Raw genomic sequence first — 23,509 nt, 5'->3', positions numbered from 1 at the left:
TCCTTCCTCATTGCAGGCTGGACGCAGGTAAGGAGATGTTCCTCGCTCCTGCGGCTTCATACACAGCGATGTGTGCTGCCGCAGGAACGAGGAACAATATCGTATCTGTCGCTGCAGCGAAATTATGGAAATGACCGACACTACACAGATCATCGATTTTCGACGCTTTTGCGATCGTTTATCGGTGCATCTAGGCTTTACACGTTGCGACATCGTTACTGGCGCCGGATGTGCGTCATTTTCGATTTGATCTCGACGATATCGCAGTAGCAATGTCGCAACGTGCAAAGTACCCCTAAAGGGGGCTTTACACACTACAATATCGTTAATGGTTTGTCGTCGGGGTCAAGTTGTTAGTGACGCACATCCGGCGTCATTAACGATATCGCAGCGTGTGACACTGACCAGTGACCTTAAGTGACCTCAAAAATGGTGAAAATCGTTCACCATGGAGAGGTCGTCCCAAACTCAAAAATCGGTAAGGGTTGTTTATCCAGGTGGTTCATCGCTCATGTGGCAGCACACATCGCTATGTGTGACACCGCAGGAGCGAGGAACGTCCCCTTACCTGCCGCCGGCCACAATGCGGAAGGAAGGAGGTGGGCGGGATGTTACGTCCTGCTCATCTCCGCTCCTCCGCTTTGATTGGCCGGCCACTTAGTGATGTTGCGGTGACGTCGCTGTGATGCCGAACGTCCCTCCCCCTTGAAGGAGAGATTGTTCAGCAGTCACAGCGCCGCCGTCGACCAGGTAAGTATGTGTGACCTCCGTAGCGATAATGTTCGCTACGGCAGCGATCACAAACAATCGCATGCGCGACGGGGGCGGGTACTTACACGCTCGCTATCGCTACAAATTGCTAGCAATATCGCTACCGTGTAAAGCCCCCTTTAGAATCAGTAGTCTGAACAGATCCTGAAGTCACCATGACAGTCGACGAAGTTTGAAAGAAAAACTCTCTGTGTGGCACTATTAATCGGAAGTCTTACAGAGATTCACATCGCTTGTGTCGCTTTGGTAGATAAATCTTTGGTATATTTCGGGTGTCAAGAGATCCCAAGATCTTTCTCAGTAGTAAATCTGCTTATTTCGGCATTGGTGCAGGTAGCAGTTACTTTAGGAAACCTGGCTTAGGGTACTTTCACACATCCGGTTTGAGCACTGCGGCTCAATCCGGCTGTGAAAACTATGCAACGGATGCAGCGAAAACACCGCATCCTTTGCATAAGTTTTTACATGCGGCCCGTCCGTTTTTTTCCGGTTGCGGCATGCTACTGAGCATGCGCAGTGGAAAAAACCGCATGCGGCGAGCGGATGTGTTTTTTTCCGCATCGCGCCGCATCCGGCCTCCATAGGTATGCATTGAAAAATGCGCCGCAGCGGCCGGATGAGGCGCGATGCGGTGTTTTTTCCGGAGCAAAAAACGTTGCAGGGAACGTTCGATCCGGCCGCGGCATCGGCTAAATCTGCCGCATGCGGCAAAAACCGGACCGAACGCAAGCCCCTGTGGCACAATACGGCACTAATGTAAGTCTATGCAAAAAAACCCGCAACCGGCGTTACAAAAGCCGGTTGCGGTTTTTCTGCACAACGCCGTATTGTGCCGCAGAGCAAAAATCCGGATGTGTGAAAGTAGCCTTACATAGATAGATGTCAGGAATGGCCAACTAAAGTCTACTACAAATTGGCGCTTTTGTTTTTTTTTTTTTTTTACGAAAAGTGATGGTTTTCCTCAATAGGGTTTATTAGACAGAATTACTTGCTCCATATTATACAAGCAGAGCTCGGCACATCGATGCAAAACTCGTAACGTACCCTTCCTCCTTGGAATCAGAAGGCGTCTCGATTGTTGTGAGGAGCATGAATATTCTAGTGTGGGTTACCCGGGAGAAGTCTTTTTCTGGCTTCCTCTGAGACAGCTTATTTTAGTTTGATAAGTTATATAGAGAAAGTTTAGTTATACACGGAGATGTTGTTCCACCTCGGAGGGCATATTATGTTGTGCCGTGGGCACCCCAGAGGTTTTACACATACAATCTCTGAAGCTATCAAATCTCCAGCTGTTGTTGCTACTTATTTCGTCCTCTTTGGAGAAAATGAATGGTACTTGTTACTGCGGTTCTCCAAAGACATTTGAAATCATTGAGTATATACTAGCCTTTAGGGAGCCATTGTATATACTGTAATCTACAGCCTCGTCCTAATAGGCTTTGTACAATGGCTGAATCTATGCCCTATACCGTTCTCCTCCTTTATACGTAGAGAAAGCCTCAGAGGCGTCTTGTCTAATACCCGAGACCCTGATCTGCAGTCATTGCCGGCCTATTTCAGCACACAAAAAAAATTATTATGGAAACTTGTGATCTCTCTGTCCACATTCTGCATAGAAAAGCACTCAGGCTCTATTAGAGTGTCACAAATCACAAGCCATTACAATGCCGCCATTCCTGGAATATCAGCAGGAAACTTACTTTGATGTAATAATAAAATAAAACATGCCAAGTCATCACACCCGCTCCATGGGAATTTTCTGACTCGCGCGTCTTTCAGTCATCGCTCAGGGATAAAGTAATGGACCGTGTTTCTAAAAGTCTAGTCGATAGCAGTCTCAAGTTTTCGCGGGTCATGAAGAGACTCATGACTTATTGTCATGCGGTGTTCCGCTCTTAACTCACCAGGTGGCTTGGTGTCTTCAGACTCTGTTCACACTGCATGTCACTTTGCACTAAGACGTGGCCCGGAGTAGCACAGCGGAGTCACCACAAGGTGGCAGCAGAGTAATGTCACGTTGTACTAAGACGTCACCTGGAGTAGTACAGGAAAGTCACCACAAGGTGGCAGCAGAGTAGTCAGAGAGCCGAGTCAGTAACGGGAAGTCAAATCAATGTACGAGGGGTGAACAAACTCAGTCAGAAGAAAGCAAAGGGGTCAGGAGCTGAACGGTAATAGAAGAAGTTGAAGGGAGAGACAGAGCAAAGTTAGGGATAGGAGCGCAAGTCAAATACCGGGAAGTCCAAACTACAAACAAAGGTATGACAAGCAAGACGGGGCTGGGAGAGGACAGAAAGACACAGGTTAGGCGGGAGAGGGTGCACGGCAGGACAGACTGGGTACCTCAACATAGCCAGCTACACACACTATGAGACATAGACTATCACTGGCACTGAACCAGGAGGTGCAGAACCCAGATATAGCGTCCCGGAAACCAGAACGAGGCAGAGAGAAATTACCCCTGACATGACCAGGCCGGAGCTGGGAGAAACCACAGCGGCAGATACCGTCCTGGTCATGACACTGCAGAGTCTGACACGTCCCCTGGTGCATTTAAGCTGCTCAGCTGTAATGCCCGGTTTTGTTTTCTCTGGTGTCCAGTCAGCGGAAGTTAATTCTTACTAAACTGTGAATTGCTGCTGTGAGCACAGGTTATGGAAGACCTATCACAGCCGCCTCCACCCCATAACAGATGGTGGAACCTGATGTCCCATACCCATTATAGCTCTAGCTTGCTCCAGCGACATCGGTCCTGTGCATTTGATCCAGCTTTGGTGATTTGTTGTATGCTATTTGGTGTTTGTGGTGGAAATATCCTTGTTGTTTGTTTATTTCCTCCCTGTACTTTATTTCTCCCTGAGCACATATTGTCTTTTCCTCTGTCTGTGCTTGCTGTGAGTTTGAGCTTTGGTTTCCTTTGTTTGTTGCTATTTGTTAGATATATTTCTCCTGTCCCAGGCCTCTCCTGGCCGGGGGTGTTAGACCAGGGCTTTTCAGGAGTTAGGGTCACGCTGTCGGTCCAGACCTCGCCACCATCAGGCGTACCTCTGGAACAAGGATCAGCTTAGGGTCCCCTAGTTTGAGGGCCAGTTTAGGCGCCCATCCCCCAAGTTACCATATTACACCACGTGACACATATTTATAAGCCAGATATGCCTTATCTATGATGTCCATATAAAATATGTAACTAGAAGCTTTCATTTTTTTCGAGGTGCAGAATGGTGGAGAGCGGCCGACCCACACACCCGCGCTGCTTTCTTTCCCCCGTTGCTTGGAATCCCACCCATATTTACCGCCCCATCCCAAAACCATGACTCGTCCTTTCATCTACGGAGCGCTGTGAAAAATAACCGTGGAGGAACCGAGAAGGGTACGACATAAAATGTGCACGTGTCTTACTTAGTTGCTGATTTCCTGTTAATCCTTGAACTCGGTGATTAATAATTTGAGGTTTTTTAATGAAATAAACATCCAATATAATTACAATTATCGCTGTTTTATCAGTCACTTTTTAGTATGCTAATTACAGTTATTAGTTAAGCTATACAAATGTAATTAGCGCTTGCCTTGAGTACATTTCATTTGTTTCTTACAATGTGGTATATAATTGCACTCCGTATATTTGTTTGTTCTTTTGTGTAGTGTCTTGAGGATTTTTTTTTTCTCCATTTCTTTTTTCCAGCATGTTTCTTACTTAATTCACTTGTGCTTGGGCTTATTTCTTGCCTACAGGTATGAATGGATCTATAAATGGAGGTAGCCCCACACTAGTGACCAGTAACTGCGCCCCTGTGTTATCAACCACTACCACTAACAGCCCGGGACAAGTGAAGAACGCAAGCTCCGGAGCCGGGAGCCGCACGAGCAGCCAGGAGCAGAGCAAAGCAGATGGCAGAAGTGAAAAGAATAAAGACAAGGTTCGCTATACTTACATCAATTACACAGACTTTCAGTTTTTTGCTCATTTTGATAAGAGCCCAAGACCTTAGTCCTATGGTTCGGTATTGCTAGAAAGGATAGGTGGGGTCCATATTGTCAGACCACCTCTGTTCTGCAAGTTGTCACCCATTGCTTCCTAGAGGTGATAATGTTAAAAGGAACCTGTTAGGTACTGTACCAAGAGCAGTTGTGGGTGCCTATTCCTAATCCCTGCCTAGGAGTCCCAGCCTATAGTAGCATAGATAGAGGGATCTTTAGAAAAACTATTTCTAAAGATCCTTTATCATATGCTAATGAGGCCAGGGACTAGTTGCAAGGGTGTAAGTTCCCTTGACTAGTTGGCCCCCTTAGCATCTAAGTCTGCCCCTGTGGGTGTGCTAACATGCTAATGGTTGCACAACATCAGAGGCATGGTCACTCTCACCGCTGGATTTCGGCTCAGTGCATATGATCAGAAGTCCCGAACTTCCAGTCATGCGTAGTATGAAGCCGGGTGTACGCTTCCCGGCTTCAAACTAGTGTAGTGCGCATGACCGGAAGTCCGAGGATGTTCTGATCATGCCGAAAACCAGCGGTGACAGCAGAGGTGAGAGCGACCATACCTCTGACGCTGTGCATTCATTAGCATGTTAGCACGCCTAGAGGGGAGTGCTTACATGCTAAGAGGGCCGACTAGCCAAGGGAACTAATGCCCTTGCGATTAGTCCCTGGCCTCATTAGTATATCATAAAGCGTCTTTAGAAATACTTTTTCTAAAGATCTCTTTATCTATGCTACTAAATACAGGGACGGTTAGGCAGGGATTAGCAATATGCACCCAGAACTGCTCATGGTTCTGTGTGCATACAGGACCTGACAGATTCCCTTTAAATGCTCCTATACACATTAGATAGAGCGCATAATTTTAGCTATAAAGAACAATTGTCTACTGTATTGTTTAAGCAAAGAATTGTCCGTTTTAACCGATGACCGACTGATGAATGTTTGTTATCGTTCAATTGATCGATTGGACAAAAAAGTCCAACATACCCAATCATAAGCAGTGGCTGCATCATTGGCCCAAAAATCTATCATGGCCGATGCAATAGATGATAAGTATTTTCCTGCTGACGAACGACCATTCATTTTACAGAGGAATGATCGCCAGTCCATATTTGATTTGGGGGCCTCAAATCTGTCAGCAGGCTTTTGCTATTTAATCTGAGAGCACCATAATGTGAAGAGCCTGATTCCAGGGATGTGTCACTTGCTTAGCAACTTTTAGTACAATCCGTATTTTATCAGCAGGAGATTATCACTGTAGGACTAGGTGTCGCTCACCAGGCAGTCCACCTAATCTGTGTAACCCCGCCCCCACCTCTGATTGGAAGCTTGCTGACAATGCAGGAAGCTGCCAATCAAGGTTGTGGGCGGGGTTATACACAGCTCCGCATTCCGAGGTCTGCTTAATCTACATCAAAGAAAACCAGAGTTCGATCACAACTGCACCAAGCAGCTCAGTAAGTGATATATCGCTGGAATCAGGGCCTCTGTCAGTATATCATACATCTCTCAGATTACATAGCAAAAACCTGCTGACCATTTGGCTTTAAATGTTGGAAATAACACTTTTCATAGCCAATACGTATTCCTCCTGACCTCCATCTCATACATATGCACATTTGGCTGAGCGTTCATGTGTTCCCAATAGGCACAGTGGAATATTCAGCTAACAGACACCCCTGTTGGTGTATTATCGTCCCTGATACAAAGTATCTGGAAGGTTGATATTCAACATGCTGACTATTTTGTTCCTACAACATCAACAGTCATGGAAGACTCTGAGCCCCACCGCTGAATTATACGGCCACCGGGTCCTACTGAGATTAGTGGGTTTGGTTTACACTCATCTGTTGTATATTGCCACTTATAAGCAGAATTGTCTTCAGACTTTCATTCACCGGTGATAATAACTTACTTGCTACCAGCGTCGGACGGGCTACCAGAGGAATCTCCAGTAATGCCAGGCCTGGATTCAGGTACCTGCATTGCTCTCCTGAGCTCTCACCTGAGCTCCGGCATGCAGCCTAGGCTGTACCGCGAGCGCCAAGTGATTGATTCCCCGGCACTCGCGGTTCAGTTCATGTCAACTGCAGACAGGCTGGGGGGGATCTCCGGTGCTCTCACCTGAACTCCGGAGATCAGCCCGGCCTGTCTGCAGCTGTCATGAACTGAGCCGCAAGCGCCGGGGAATCAATCACTTGGCGCTCGTGGTACAGTCTAGGCTGCACGCCGGAACTCAGGTGAGAGCTCCGTAGTGCAGTGCAGGTCCCTGAATCCAGGCCTGGCATTACTGAAGTTTCCTCCGGTAGCCAGTCTGACGCTGCTTGCAACCCTAGTCTTATGTTAGAATAGTAGTTTGTTGGTGCTCCCATTGGCATCCAGTGTCCGGGACACAGCCTTATAAGACGCCTTTCCTCCCCCCTCCACTCATACACCCCTGTCTGAGGACTACATTTGATAATGACTGTCACAAACCACCGGGGGGGTCACTCAGAAATCCCCCGCGCTGGCTACCAGTACGTCACAATCGGGGGGTAACAAGTGGGGGTCACCCCTCCTTTATACCTCCCGACCGACAGACAGAGCACGTGACGCGCTCTCTAGCGCCCCTCTTATAGTCAGGCCAATTATGGAATTGCCCGACCATAAGCCAGGAGGCCGCTATACTACTTATGCCGATTATTGAAGGGTCCCCGGTGAGAGTAAGGTATATATTCCCCCGACCTCCGCGGGCGGAATATATAAAATCTCCCCGAATCTCACTGGCCTCCCCACAATAATCCTTGGCACAATTCGCTGCCACCAACCGATTTACGGTAACTATTAGCCGAACACACAGACGTGGGATTCAAGATCGAGATAACAGAACAGCCCAAGATTAATTATATAATTTAATCAGCCTAAAGCACACTAGAACTACAATATATACAATAGGGAATCTACAGAATATACAGTTATGTCAGAGTACAGTTACAATCAAAGCATGGGTTACAAACAGGCATACACAGTTCCAGCAGTTACCTTGTTGCGTCTGGCCACAGGGGGGCGCTGTAGACCAGGTTTCCAGGAACTCCCTCACAGGTCTTTCCCAACCAGGCCCCCGAGCAGAAGAACACTGGAAAATGGCCGAAGTAGGGTTATCAACCTGGGCAGATCCAGGTCCCCTCCTACCTTAGTGACCTCACAGGGAAGCACTGCCACTCCCCCTGCATGGATCAGAATTATCCAGCAAAGGGGATATTGACCATAACTTTGCCTGGGAGCGTCGTAGGCGGACGCCAATGCTCTCATTGTGACAGTTATGAATTTAGCTACAGAACGAGGGGACTCATGACCTGTCTACGAGTTCCCATATGGCTGATATCACGCCTGGGGTATTTCCCAAGCTCCCCCTTCCATAAAAAAGGTGTGCCAGCATCGTCCGCCTGCGCAAACACCATTTTTATGGTTGCCATATTTATCGGAGATATGGCTTGCGAGATATGAACCATTTTTTACTGGAGTCGTTCTGTCTGGCTACTTCCAAGCCTTGCTAATGAGATACAACTCTTGTTACAGGGTGACGGCAGGGAGTCATCCTGGGTCCATTGTCCTCACATCATCTCATCTCCATATCAGAGGAGATGGCTGTTGGAGGTGTAAGTGGGATGTGACACCTCCACAGATGCTGGACATTTGAGAACAAGAAGGGAGGGGGGGCACTGCCAGGGAGTGATGAGAGCAATTATGACTTCTAGTCATAATTCCTCTTCATATCCCAGGATTTACCTCACACCTCCCCCCTTTTGAGGGCGCTAGGGGGCAGCACACTCCGGTGTTCCCCCGTGCGCCCGTCCGCGACCTCTCCTTGTCGGGACAGCCCGTCTGCGTTACCGTGGTCACGGCCCCTTTTGTGGCGAATGGTGAAGTCGTATTGCTGGAGCGCAAGGCTCCATCGCAACAATCGCCCATTCGTCCCAGAGACGGTGTGCAACCAGCTGAGGGGATTGTGGTCCGTCTCCACGATGAAGTGGCGCCCGTATAGATAGGGTTGCAGACGCTGCAGGGCCCACACTATGGCCAGGCACTCCTTCTCCATTGTAGAATAGGCCACTTCCCTTGGTAACAGCTTCCTGCTCAGGTACAAGACTGGGTGCTCTTGGCTCGCAGAGTCCACCTGGCTGAGCACCGCACCGAGGCCGAAGTCACTGGCGTCGGTCTGTACTACAAACGGCCGCGTGAAGTCGGCTGCCTGTAGCACGGGCGGGCTGGACAGGGCGTCCTTTAGGGCCCGGAAGGCTGTCTCGCAGTCCACTGTCCAATCGACTGCAGAGGGCAGCTTCTTCTTGGTGAGGTCCGTCAAGGGCTTTGCCAGGCTACTATAGCATGGAACAAACCTCCTATAGTACCCAGCGGTCCCCAAGAAGGACATCACCTGCTTCTTGGTCCTGGGGGTGGGCCAGGATGCGATGGCCTCCACTTTCTCAGGCTCGGGCTTCAGCGTTCCCCCACCTACCCGGTGACCGAGGTACGTCACAGGGTTGAGCTGCTGGTACACGAGGTATGGGCCTTCCCAGGCTGCCTGAAGCTTGTCCTGTGGTACGGGGACCAGTACCCACACCTTTTGACCCACTTGGTAGGTCCTCTCACAAGCGTTCTGGTCGTACCAACGCTTCTGATCGGCCTGGGCTTGAGCCATATTGTCGTGTACCAGTTGCGTCAAGGCCTGCATTTTGTCCCGGAAGCGCATGACATACTCGATAACCGACACTCCAGGGGTGGCCAAATCCCCTTCCCAAGCCTCTTTCACCAGAGCCAGGGGGCCCCGCACACGTCGCCCGTACAGGAGCTCAAACGGTGAGAATCCTGTTGAGGCCTGTGGAACCTCCCGGTAAGCAAATAACAGGTGTGGGAGATACCGCTCCCAGTCACGCCCATGGGAGTCGACCAACATCTTAAGCATCTGCTTTAAGGTGCCATTGAACCGCTCGCACAGGCCATTAGTCTGTGGATGGTACGGGCTGGCCACCAGATGTCGCACCTGGACTTGCTTACAGAGGGCCTCCATCAGCTGGGACATGAATTGGGTCCCCCGGTCAGTGAGCATTTCCTGGGGAAAACCCACTCGGGAGAAAATCTCCAGCAATGCGGTGGCCACCTTGTCAGCCCGAATGGACGACAAGGCCACTGCTTCTGGGTACCGGGTGGCATAGTCCACTACCGTCAGTATGAAGCGTTTCCCGGAGCTGCTGGGGATGGCCAGCGGGCCGACCAGATCCACAGCCACCCTCCTGAAAGGCTCATCGATGATGGGCAGAGATACCAGTGGGGCTTTGGGGCGTGGCCCCGCCTTCCCCACTCTCTGACAGGTTTCACACGAACGGCAGTAGGCAGCCACATCGGCCCCCATTTTTGGCCAGTAGAAATGCTGGTTTAACCTGGCCTTGGTCTTAGCGATCCCTAGGTGTCCGGCCATCGGAATCTCATGTGCGATCCGCAACAACTCCGTCCGGAACGGATAGGGTACCACCAACTGTCGGTCCCTGGGCCACGCCTCCGGTGAACCCTGCTGGACCGTGGCCCGGTACAGCCGTCCTTGGTCCCAGACCACTCGCTCCGGGTCCGAGTCCGAGGGAGGCTGTGCCGCCTGCTCCTTAAGAGCTTTCAGGCTGTCGTCAGCTTCTAACGCTGCCTGAAACCCCTGACTAGATGTGGCCAGAATCGACGAGACTGTCACATCTTCAGTCAGTACCCCGGGACCTGTGTCCTGGCCTCCACCTGACTCGGCTGCCACTTGGTCAGAAGGGGAAGAGCTATCGGACCTCCGGGAGGCCCCTTGGCTTCCAGCACTCCCACTGCGGGTGACAGCGGCCACAGCCGCTGCGACCGTGGGTCGTGCCTGCTCCTCCTCCGTTCCTGACCAAGTCGCCGGTTCAGGCAGACCTACCTGGCTTCCTGACACCCCGGTTGTGGGGGAACCATGCACCGAGATCTTACCTGGGAGCACTTCCGCTCCTGGACCGGCCCCAATCTCACCTGCCTGTTCCCCTCCTGCAGCAACAGAACCCCGCTGTGAAATCTCTGGGGACCCCACATTTGCTGTGGTAGCCCCCACCCCACACACTGGTCCTCCCCCTGCAGCACCCTGCTCTCTGCTTATCCCTGCAGAGGGCAACAGATCCCAGCTCACAGGCTGGTTACTTGTAGAGGCATTGTCACACCTTTCTCTGACCCCCTCCCCTCCTGTCACAGCTGCAGCTGCGTGTGTGTCTATGGTGTCTATGCAAGCAGAAATATCAGAGTTCACTCCCTCCTCCCTTACATCATTCATAGATAACACATTAACATTGTCAGGAGTCATGTCAGTACTGGCTGAAGGTTCAGCCCTTGGTTGGGGCCCAAACTGGGAGGTTATCTGCCCCAAATCTGTCCCAAGTAGCACGTTTGCAGGGATCCGATCAGTTACCCCCACCTCCCTCACCCCTCGCCCTGCGCCCCAGTCCACATAAATGTCAGCAACAGGCAGCGCCGGGTCAATGCCTCCAATCCCGGAGACAGCGAGGGTTTTTCCAGGGATCAAGTCTTGGGGGGACACCATCTCAGGCCGCACCAGAGTCACCTCCGAGGCGCTGTCTCGCAGTCCTATGGTCACAGACCGGCCGACGGTGACAGGTTGGAAGCTGTCCAGGGACCTACCACCACCCCCACCCACACAATACACCTTGGGCGGCCCTTGGGACGGGGACGGAGCCGGGGCCTTGGGACGCTGAGGGCACATGGCCTTGAAGTGTCCAGGTAGGTTGCACTGGTGGCACCGTCTTGGTTCCGCCACGGGCCTGGAGAGGGGAGTTGAGGGGGACACCCCCTGCAGTCTAGGGGCAGGTGGGGCAGTCGCAGAATTCATCTTACCCCCTCTCCAGGTGCTGCTGGTGGCCGCTCTCCTGGCCTCAGGGGCCCGGTTGTTGGTGTAGTCATCGGCAAGGGCAGCTGTAGCCGTGGACCCCTTTGGCTTCTGGTCTCGGATGAACTGGCGGAGATCCTCAGGGCAGTTCCACAAGAGTTGCTCCGTGATGAACAAGTCCAGGATCTCCGGTCCGGTGGAAAGCTGCAGGCCTTGGGTCCAGTGGTCGGCAGCTCGGGCAAGTGCCCGCCGGTGGTCAGCCCAGGAGTCCTTTGGTCCCTTCTGTAGGCTCCGGAACTTCTTGCGGTAGGACTCCGGGGTGAGGTTGTACTGTTGGATCAGGGCCCGCTTGATGGTGTCGTAGCCCTGATCTGCCTCAGCAGGCAAGTCCCCAAGGACATCCAGGGCCTTACCCCTTAAACGGGGGGTCAGGTATTTGGCCCACTGGTCCTTGTTCAGATGGTGCTGCAAGCAAGTCCGTTCAAAAGCAGTCAAGAAAGAGTCCAAGTCTCCATCCTTCTCCAGCACTGGGAAGTCCTCAACACGGACCTTTGGAAGTTTGGTGTCTTGAAGGTCACGTGTGGCTGAGGAGGGCCGGAGCTGAGCTAGCTGCAGCTGGTAGTCACGCTCTGCCTGTCGCTCTCGCTCTCGCTCTTCACGCGCTGCTTGCCGCTCCGCAGCCTCACGCACTGCTTGCCGCTCCGCAGCCTCAGCATCACGCGCTGCCTGCCGCTCTGCCCTGTGCTCTGCCAGGAGTCCCTTGTAGCCCTCCTGGTCTCCAGCCTGGAGAAGGGCCATAGCCATTTGAAGAAGGCTATCCGAGCCTCCCAGGCTCGGTGGAATGGCACGTGGTGATCTGCGGCCCGCTGCGGAGCCTGGTGATTCACTGTCCATTGCAGAGCGGAGGGCTGGCATCTGGCTCGTTGAGGACCCTTGGGTGAGCTGCTCCTCCTCTTGTCCAGCAGTGCCCGGTTGTGCAATGTCCTCTGCGGAGCTGTTTTCTGGCGTCGAGCTCCTGGAGGACTCGTGGGCAACCTCCTCATTGCTGTCCACAGCACCGTCCTCCCTCTCTTCGGCTCCTGCCTTAGCATTGGCCAGTTGCATAGCTCTGCTCCTGGTGCCATCAGCCATTCTTGCAGACTTTTGGTCACTGACACAGAACTGACACCTGATGCCTCCACACACCTTACAGTATCTGCACTCTGACACTCTAGTGTTGAGCTAGTCTGAAGACCCCAGCAGCCACAGCTGCTGCAGGCAGTCTTTAGTGTCTGGGAGTATGGGTCTCACACTCACACACACTATTATCTCGATCCCACCGCTATGCCACCAATATGTCACGAACCACCGGGGGGGTCACTCAGAAATCCCCCGCGCTGGCTACCAGTACGTCACAATCGGGGGGTAACAAGTGGGGGTCACCCCTCCTTTATACCTCCCGACCGACAGACAGAGCACGTGACGCGCTCTCTAGCGCCCCTCTTATAGTCAGGCCAATTATGGAATTGCCCGACCATAAGCCAGGAGGCCGCTATACTACTTATGCCGATTATTGAAGGGTCCCCGGTGAGAGTAAGGTATATATTCCCCCGACCTCCGCGGGCGGAATATATAAAATCTCCCCGAATCTCACTGGCCTCCCCACAATAATCCTTGGCACAATTCGCTGCCACCAACCGATTTACGGTAACTATTAGCCGAACACACAGACGTGGGATTCAAGATCGAGATAACAGAACAGCCCAAGATTAATTATATAATTTAATCAGCCTAAAGCACACTAGAACTACAATATATACAATAGGGAATCTACAGAATATACAGTTATGTCAGAGTACAGTTACAATCAAAGCATGGGTTACAAACAGGCATACACAGTTCCAGCAGTTACCTTGTTGCGTCTGGCCACAGGGGGGCGCTGTAGACCAGGTTTCCAGGAACTCCCTCACAGGTCTTTCCCAACCAGGCCCCCGAGCAGAAGAACACTGGAAAATGGCCGAAGTAGGGTTATCAACCTGGGCAGATCCAGGTCCCCTCCTACCTTAGTGACCTCACAGGGAAGCACTGCCACTCCCCCTGCATGGATCAGAATTATCCAGCAAAGGGGATATTGGCCATAACTTTGCCTGGGAGCGTCGTAGGCGGACGCCAATGCTCTCATTGTGACAGTTATGAATTTAGCTACAGAACGAGGGGACTCATGACCTGTCTACGAGTTCCCATATGGCTGATATCACGCCTGGGGTATTTCCCAAGCTCCCCCTTCCATAAAAAAGGTGTGCCAGCATCGTCCGCCTGCGCAAACACCATTTTTATGGTTGCCATATTTATCGGAGATATGGCTTGCGAGATATGAACCATTTTTTACTGGAGTCGTTCTGTCTGGCTACTTCCAAGCCTTGCTAATGAGATACAACTCTTGTTACAGGGTGACGGCAGGGAGTCATCCTGGGTCCATTGTCCTCACATCATCTCATCTCCATATCAGAGGAGATGGCTGTTGGAGGTGTAAGTGGGATGTGACACCTCCACAGATGCTGGACATTTGAGAACAAGAAGGGAGGGGGGGCACTGCCAGGGAGTGATGAGAGCAATTATGACTTCTAGTCATAATTCCTCTTCATATCCCAGGATTTACCTCACAATGACCATTAGAAAAATTCTGTTTAAACATCAAATTATTATTTCCTTTAGCAGAAACAAAGGAAAAAAACTGTTGAAAGTTCCAGTTCCAGCGACTCTGGGTCTTCCTCCGACACATCTAGTGATGGCGCAAGTAGCAGCGATTCTGATGACTTAGAGGAAGAGGACCAAAGCATAGAAGAGAGTGATGACGACGACTCCGAATCTGAGAGTGAAGCACAAACTAAAAAAAAGAGCAAGGTACAAATACATATACTCCTTATTCCAAATGCATAAAACACATTATATTTGGGGAAAACCACCAACCTCACGGTTTGTGATCAGACCTGCCTAGGGACAGTACATGGTTACCAACCGTGCAGAAATTCCAGTGCAGTCCATAAAAATAAGGCACTTTTTTACCCTGTCCGTAAAGAAATATTTAAAGCATTGGTGATTTTTTTTGAAGATGAAGAAACTTATGCAGATTATGTTTACTGTAATTATCATCATTTTACAGTTAACAGTGAATATAGCTGATGTCTAATCAGAATTGTAGACCTGGATCACTTATAATCAATGTGTGCATAAAAAATGTTGGATTTCTGTGATTTTTTTTAATAAGTTTTCCAGAAAAAAAAATAGAAAGACAAGTTGGCAACCCTGGAACAGTGGCTGTTATGATTCAGGGACCGAGGAGGATCAAAAAATGCGTAATCCCAAATGGTAACAGACTGGCTGTAACCTTAATGGATTGCAGACCTAATCCTGACACACAACTAGAAGTAGCCATGGGACGAGCCTACGATGACCTAGTCGTCTCGACACAGCCGGAGAACTAAATATTCTCACAGATAGAGATATAAGAAAGCTAACCTGCCTCGGAGCAGTCCCCAAAGATAGATAGATAGCCCCCCATATGTAAAGGCTACGGTGATATAGAAAAACACAATGCAAAGCTAGAAAAGACATTCAGCAAAGGTGAGGCCCAAACTATCTTTATAGGGAAGGATAGGAAGGAGCACTGTCTGCAACCGTAAAAAACCCAAATATATACCAGCACTTCTGATATGGAAAATCCTGAGGTCACACAACCTCTCCCCCACTGTATCAGCACTCAAATGTTACTGGGATCCAAAAACACTAATACAGATGAGGGACTGAATTAATACCAATCATGACAAACACTATACCTTGCAGAATCATGGAGCTAACTATACAGACACTCCCAGCAGAGAATGATCCCATTCCAGCAAGAACTCCACACAGACAAAATAGGAATCAAGCATTACTTCAAAGCAGAAAAAACAACAAGAAAGGGGAAAAAAAACAGCAGAGGTAGAAAGACCACTTATCTGAGAGAAGTTCTAGTAGTAAGCAGGGCTAGTTACAGAATGTCCTTAACACACAGCAGACCATTGAGCACCGGCAAGTAACAAGAGAAACTACTCAGTTATATAGTCCCAATTTGACCCTCTACAGGTGTGTGGATTTCATTCCACAAATCAACTGCACCGCCAGCACAGACCACAAGAGCGAGCCCCAAACTGGAAAACGTATTCACAAGTGGCATAATAATAATATTTGTGGGTATATTACATATAGAAGAAATTTCTCATTTGGGATAAACCATCTAAAAAAGGCAAGTGTGCTTACTAGTCTTAACATCTCTGGCCTAAAGAAGTACTTAGTGCCGTGTTTCTCTAAATATAAGACAGGGTCTTATATTATTTTTGCTCCGAAAGATGGGCTAGGGCTTATTTTCAGGGGATGTCTTATTTTTTTTTTTTCCATGAACACTAATCCACATTAATTCTTAAACAAAAAAAAAATAAATTATTCAATTATAGTCATATCACATTGGGGAACATCAACATAACTCTCCAATCGTCTGTCTGTCTGTCCAGCCATCCATATATAGACGTACATACCAGCCTGTCTCCTCTTCAGCTTTAGACTCCTGCAATTAAGAGACCTTTGGTCACATGACATGGTGTCACAAAGGTCCTTAAGCAGTCCTATAATCAGGATATAAACGCTGGGACCCCTAGAAGAGTGGGGGCCCTGTGACATTGCTCACGTTGCTTTCCCTTCTCTCTAATTCGAGTCCTGCATACTAGCCTGTCTCATGTTCAATGCTTTTGGACTCCTCTAATTAAGAGTCCTTTAGACACATGACTGTGATGCCATCAAAGGTCCCTAAACAATCTTAAAGGGAACCTGTCACCATTTTTTTCAGTATTGAACCAAACGTTTCACCTTCTGCAGCTCCTGGGCTGCATTCTATGAAGGGGCACCTTGTTCCCTGACTCCCCTTGCAGACCCCAGAAATAACTTTATACCACGTATACAAATGACCTGTTCTGGTCGGATGTGTATGCTCTTTTTCGGTTCCTGCCCCCCCCCTGCTGCTGTTTGCCGTCCTTCTTTGATAACTGACATGTCTGATGCCTCATCATCCATGTACTGGGCTGAGTCTCGCACCTGTGCAGTTATTCCCGGCTCACGGAGGCGCACTTCGCTTTGCCCCATTGCCGGCATAGCCAAAAACATAGGTGCGCTTGCGCGAACCCGTGAGCTCTCTGCGCAGACGTGAGATTGTAAGCAGGCTCACAGGTTCACGCAAGCACACCTATCCTTTTGGCTCTATCCGCAATGGGGTAGAGCGAAGTGCGCCCACATGAGCCAGGCATAACTGCGCAGGCGCGAGATTCAGCCCAGTACGTGGATTATGATGGAGGCGTCAGACGCGTCAATCATCAGAGGACGATGGCAAACAGCGGCAGGAGGGAGGAACAGGAGCCGAAAAAGAGCATGCCCATCCGACAGGAACAGGTCATTGCATACGTGGCGGTCAGATTTTATAACGTTATTTCTGGGGTCTGCAAGGGGAGTCAGGGAACAAGGTGCACCTTCATAGAATTCAGCCCAGGAGCTTCAGAAGGTGAGACTTTTGGTTCAATACTGAAAAAACTTGTGACCCTCGGAATACAAATGTTGGGGGCCCTGAGAATTTCTCAGTTTGACTCCCCCTAACACCGGCTAAGATTGTAACTAGGGCTTATTTTTGGAGTAGGGCTTATATTTCAAACATACTCCTGTAAAATGATGCTAGGGTTTATTTTCAGGGTAGGTCTTATTTTTGGGAAACACGGTAGAAGTCTACTCAGTATATTGTGTGCAAGAGATATATGCAACACTATCAAAAGCAGATCAACAACTCCTAGATGGCAATGGCTGCTGCAAAGATAATCCTCTTCTTCTTTTTGGGCAAGGGTAGAAGATGTATCTGAGCAAATGCCACTAAGAACAAGAAGGTGCTTTTTGCCTCAGGCGCAGCCTTGCAAGAAAATTCCTGAAGTTCGTTTGAACCTGAGGAATTTCTTTAAATGCAGCGCCCGAGGTTAAAAGGAACTTTATTTCTTTAGAGGTATTTGGCCAAACCAAGTGTTTTGTTAGCTAAGCTGCAGGAGAGATCCAGCTTTGTCGTACTGATGCTAAAACCATTCGAGACAAGACCATCCGCCCGCTTCAGCATTGCATTTTCTCCGGGATTTTGTAGAGTTTCTTTTTAGTACTTTGCACCAAATTAATCTTTTCTTTTGCGTGTTTTTTTTGTTTTTTTTTTACCTCTGTTTTACTTGTGAGCTTTGTTTTTTTTCATTCACCACTGTGACCGTGTTTAGGGTTTCCAGATATTTTTGCACGATTCGTCATTTACGATTTTTCCAAAAGCCACAAAATTTGTCGAAAATGTGCTACAGTTCCCTTTTCCCTGGAGGGATTTTACGTACACCAGAAATGTTAAAGTTATTTTTATGACATTTTGCAAAACCTGCAACTTTTTGCTCTATAAAATTACTAAAATTGCCAAAATTCATGAACCTTGTGTGCCATTTTGATTATTTTGGCTCAAAAAAAACTACAGTGAACACCACAAAATAAAAAAGAGGGACTTAAGGGGGAAAAAATGAAACTTATCAACTGGGTCCCATATCTTCTCTCCAATCCCGGGAAATGATGACTAGCAAAACAACAATTAGTTAGGTCAGTCTTTAGCAAAATCTTCGTAGGAAGACACTGTCAGTCTTTAGCAAAATCTTCGTAGGAAGACACTAACACTAGGTGCAGAGAAGTACCCAACATACGATGAAAGGGAGACCTTGTATCTAGGGAAGGGGGAGATGGTGACCACTGACCAAGCCTACCTCTAGGTCCTGGGATCCCTCAGTGTCCTAGATAGGTTCCACACCTAGGCACCAAGCTGGATACCTGGCCCTAGGCTGACCCTGATCTGGGACCTAGGTAGGGAGCGGATGGGATGAGAGCTTAGTCAACCCCACTAAGCTCTAAAGAAGACACACAGATAACAAACAGGGGAAGGAAACAACAACTTATCTCCAGATGCCTCAGGAAGAGGAACTGCAAAGCCGACTGCTTGCACTGAAGATTTGTTAAAGATAGAGTATGGGGAAATGAGCGTATATAAGACACCAAGAAAGTGCTGATGAAAAGCAGCTGAAAAGGTGAGAAACTTTGCAGGGTCCTAAAGGGAAAGGGATGAAAACAAAGCAGAGGAGATATTTAGGATACCAAATACATCAAGCAGGAATGATAGAAGGTCAGGGAGCATTTTGCACAGCCAAACACTGTGACCTTCTATTGCCGGACACCACATGACTGTCTGTCACCCGCAACACAGCTGTGACAGATATTGACGTTAGAGTACCGGCAACTGGGATCTGCTGGGGATCGTGCAGGAAAATAAAAAGTCCAATGGGACCCACTTATCCCAATGAATATCCCGTTGGTTTCGGTTGACATCTGCAGTCTCAAGAAGTCCCAAATGTCAAGGTGGAAGAGGATCCAATACAAAGGAAGGCACAGAGAGGTATAAAGTTATCACGTAAGACAAAACGGAGGCAGAACGACACACCATTTTATTGTAGTAAGCAGTGTAATATGTATCAAAAGCGAGCAGTCCTCAATCATCGCAGGCAGAAGACAATTGATGAAGTTAGGCGCTGGTGCTGCCTCTTGTCTGTCGGTCCATTAGCAAACAAATCAATAATGAATTTAGCAAATTACCCAGATAATGTTCCTCAGTTGGCCCCAATCAGTTAATCAATTCACTACTATTTGTTAGTTAACTTCTTAATCCAGGCCTGTGATTAGAGTTCAGGCTGACAAAGTCATTTAGAGAAAATGCACCATAAATTAAAATTATTAAGTCATTATATGGCACACTTTAAACATAAATGTATTTTATATCACTTGACCTTTTTTCTGGGTCTAATCTGCTCCTATATAGTAAATGTAATCTAGAAAATACTAAAGGCTTCATTTACACTGGCCGATTTTTAGAAAAGCAGTGTTCCTAGAAACGCTCATTTCCAGTCAATTTTATAGTCTAAACTGGTTGCCAATCAATGGAAGAAAGAGCAAAATGTCCATTCATAGGGTGAAATGATTTTTAAAGGGAACCTGTCAGGTGCAATATGCACCCTGAACCATGAGCAGTTCTGGGTGCATATTGCTAATCCCTGCCTAACCGTCCTTGTATCTAGTAGCATAGATAAAGGGATCTTTAGATAAAGTATTTCTAAAGATCCTTTGTGATATGCTAATGAGCTAGGGGACTAGTCACAAGGGCTGTAGTTCCTTTGCTCATTCCGCCCTCTTGGCATGTTAACACACCCACAGGGGCGTGCTAACATGTTACTCAAAGCAGCATCACCAGTGGTGCCATGTGTATCCGTGTCGGCTGTCAGCCCTGATCTGAAGTCCCGCCACTTCCAGTCATGCACACTAGACCTAAAAGTAGAAAAACCCGAGCACTCAATAAGGGAAAAGAGAGGTATATGGATGCAAGTGTTTTTTATTCACAATCGACAAACTGCAGAAAGTGAACCCTGACACATAGCAACAACCAACGTTTCGGCTTTTAGACCTTTCTCAAGGTAGTTGCTCATAACAGAGATGCTATGAAATACGGGTCACAAGGACAGCCGACGGGGTAGAGAGAACATGCAGGGCATCACATTCAGCAGTATGCGGTATCAAGGTGGTGGTGGTGTGGTGAACACAGACAGAGGTGAGGAGGAAGAGGCCTAGAGAAAGGTCTAAAAGCTTGCATCCATATACCTCTCTTTTCCCTTATTGAGTGCTCGGGTTTTTCTACTTTTTGACTATTACATTACCCGCAAGCACCTAGACTAGTAGCAGTTGCAGCCAGACTTTCTCCTTGTTATATGCACACTAGACCTGTCTGAAGCTGGGACGTGTACACCCTGCTTCATACTGCCCATGACCAGAAGGTCCGGGACTTCAGATCAGCGTTGACAGCGAACACCGGTACGCGCGTCACCGCTGGTGATGCTGCTTTGAATAGCATGTAGGCACGTCCCTGTGGGTGTGCTGCCATTCTAAGAGGGCGGAATGAGCACAGGAACTAATGCCCTTGTGACTAGTCCCTCCGCTCATTAGCATATCATGAAGGATTTTTAGAAATACTTTTTCTAAAGATCTCTTTATCTATGCTACTAGATACAGGGACGGTTAGGCAGGGATTAGCAATATGCACCAGAACTGATCGTGGTGCTTGGTGCATATTGCACCTGACAGGTTCCCTTTAAGGATGCTTAAAAAAATCTTTATTTTTGGCAGCACATCATCCTATGTCACAAGATATACTGCTGAGAACAGTGGCAGCCTATATGACCAGTAACTGATAAGACAGTATTGTATAGGATTAGAAAACCTTTTTCTAAAAAGAAGAGTTGGGATACATACATGATGAAGACAGCAGCATTCTGGATACACGCAGACTAGGGTCACCAACTTGACTTTTTATTTTTTCTGGACGGCTTATCAAAAAAAAAAAAAAAAAATCACAAAATGATCCATGTCTACAGGCCATGATTCTGATATACAGACATCAGCTGCATTCCCTGTATACTGTAAAGTTAGAATAATCTGTAGAAGTTTCTTCAGCTTAAAAAAAATCACGGATGCCTTAATTTTTTTTGGGGATGAAGCAAAAAAGTGCTCTGTTTTTATGGACGATTGGCAACCTGGACGCAGACCTCACATCCAGCCTGTATTACTGGGAGAGACACTCTCACAGGGTAAAAATCTGAAACAGATTAATACCAGAAGGTTCTGAAAATGAGAGAAGGATTGAAGATTGCAGGCTAAAACCTAATGTACAGTTAGGTCCAGAAATATTTGGACAGTGACACAATTTTCGCGAGTTGGGCTCTGCATGCCACCACATTGGATTGGAAATGAAACCTCTACAACAGAATTCAAGTGCAGATTGTAACGTTTAATTTGAAGGTTTGAACAAAAATATCTGATAGAAATTGTAGGAATTGTCACATTTCTTTACAAACACTCCACATTTTAGGAGGTCAAAAGTAATTGGACAAATAAACCAAACCCAAACAAAATATTTTTATTTTCAATATTTTGTTGCAAATCCTTTGGAGGCAATCACTGCCTTAAGTCTGGAACCCATGGACATCACCAAACGCTGGGTTTCCTCCTTCTTAATGCTTTGCCAGGCCTTTACAGCCGCAGCCTTCAGGTCTTGCTTGTTTGTGGGTCTTTCCGTCTTAAGTCTGGATTTGAGCAAGTGAAATGCATGCTCAATTGGGTTAAGATCTGGTGATTGACTTGGCCATTGCAGAATGTTCCACTTTTTTGCACTCATGAACTCCTGGGTAGCTTTGGCTGTATGCTTGGGGTCATTGTCCATCTGTACTATGAAGCGCCGTCCGATCAACTTTGCGGCATTTGGCTGAATCTGGGCTGAAAGTATATCCCGGTACACTTCAGAATTCATCCGGCTACTCTTGTCTGCTGTTATGTCATCAATAAACACAAGTGACCCAGTGCCATTGCAAGCCATGCATGCCCATGCCATCACGTTGCCTCCACCATGTTTTACAGAGGATGTGGTGTGCCTTGGATCATGTGCCGTTCCCTTTCTTCTCCAAACTTTTTTCTTCCCATCATTCTGGTACAGGTTGATCTTTGTCTCATCTGTCCATAGAATACTTTTCCAGAACTGAGCTGGCTTCATGAGGTGTTTTTCAGCAAATTTAACTCTGGCCTGTCTATTTTTGGAATTGATGAATGGTTTGCATCTAGATGTGAACCCTTTGTATTTACTTTCATGGAGTCTTCTCTTTACTGTTGACTTAGAGACAGATACACCTACTTCACTGAGAGTGTTCTGGACTTCAGTTGATGTTGTGAACGGGTTCTTCTTCACCAAAGAAAGTATGCGGCGATCATCCACCACTGTTGTCATCCGTGGACGCCCAGGCCTTTTTGAGTTCCCAAGCTCACCAGTCAATTCCTTTTTTCTCAGAATGTACCCGACTGTTGATTTTGCTACTCCAAGCATGTCTGCTATCTCTCTGATGGATTTTTTCTTTTTTTTCAGCCTCAGGGTGTTCTGCTTCACCTCAATTGAGAGTTCCTTAGACCGCATGTTGTCTGGTCACAGCAACAGCTTCCAAATGCAAAACCACACACCTGTAATCAACCCCAGACCTTTTAACTACTTCATTCATTACAGGTTAACGAGGGAGACGCCTTCAGAGTTAATTGCAGCCCTTAGAGTCCCTTGTCCAATTACTTTTGGTCCCTTGAAAAAGAGGAGGCTATGCATTACAGAGCTATGATTCCTAAACCCTTTCTCCGATTTGGATGTGAAAACTCTCATATTGCAGCTGGGAGTGTGCACTTTCAGCCCATATTATATATATAATTGTATTTCTGAACATGTTTTTGTAAACAGCTAAAATAACAAAACTTGTGTCACTGTCCAAATATTTCTGGACCTAACTGTATATACATTTTCACCACTATAATATATTGCACTAATACTCCCTGAAGAAGGTGACGAAATGCGCGTTGGAGGCTAGAGGCAGACACACAAGCCAGGAGATTATTGTTTAAGTAAGTGCACAGTATTAAGTGAGCATTAGTGCAATATATTATAGTGGTGAAAATGTATATACTTGGAAGTAAGCTGCTAAAATAAAAAATGTATTATATTAGGTCAAATTGGACAAAACTTGTGTCACTGTCCAAATATTTCTGGACCTAACTGTAATTTTATTAACTTAAGATAACAACTAACATATGTAGAAATCATTGCTTCAATGTCAAAGATGTCCATGGCCTGTAGTATAGAATGGTTAAAAGTTGTTCTGCTGTTTATACAGGGACTATTCCAGGGGC

General features: G+C 47.8%; 1 protein-coding gene across 1 annotated transcript in view; it reads left to right on the top strand.

Annotated features, from left to right (window-relative positions):
• Positions 1–23,509, top strand: part of BAZ2B (bromodomain adjacent to zinc finger domain 2B) — a 475,838-nt gene that overhangs the window by 332,486 nt on the left and 119,843 nt on the right. The window contains exons 6-8 of the mRNA XM_075319681.1: positions 3,983–4,141; positions 4,504–4,688; positions 14,330–14,515. Coding sequence (XP_075175796.1) covers positions 3,983–4,141; positions 4,504–4,688; positions 14,330–14,515 — 530 coding nt within the window. The remainder of the gene's footprint in view (positions 1–3,982; positions 4,142–4,503; positions 4,689–14,329; positions 14,516–23,509) is intronic.

This window comes from Anomaloglossus baeobatrachus, chromosome 7 (genome assembly GCF_048569485.1).
Source record: "Anomaloglossus baeobatrachus isolate aAnoBae1 chromosome 7, aAnoBae1.hap1, whole genome shotgun sequence".
NCBI classification, from domain to species: domain Eukaryota; kingdom Metazoa; phylum Chordata; class Amphibia; order Anura; family Aromobatidae; genus Anomaloglossus; species Anomaloglossus baeobatrachus.
The sequence above is the reverse complement of the archived record's forward strand: the minus strand, read 5'-3'. Positions and strand labels throughout refer to the sequence as shown.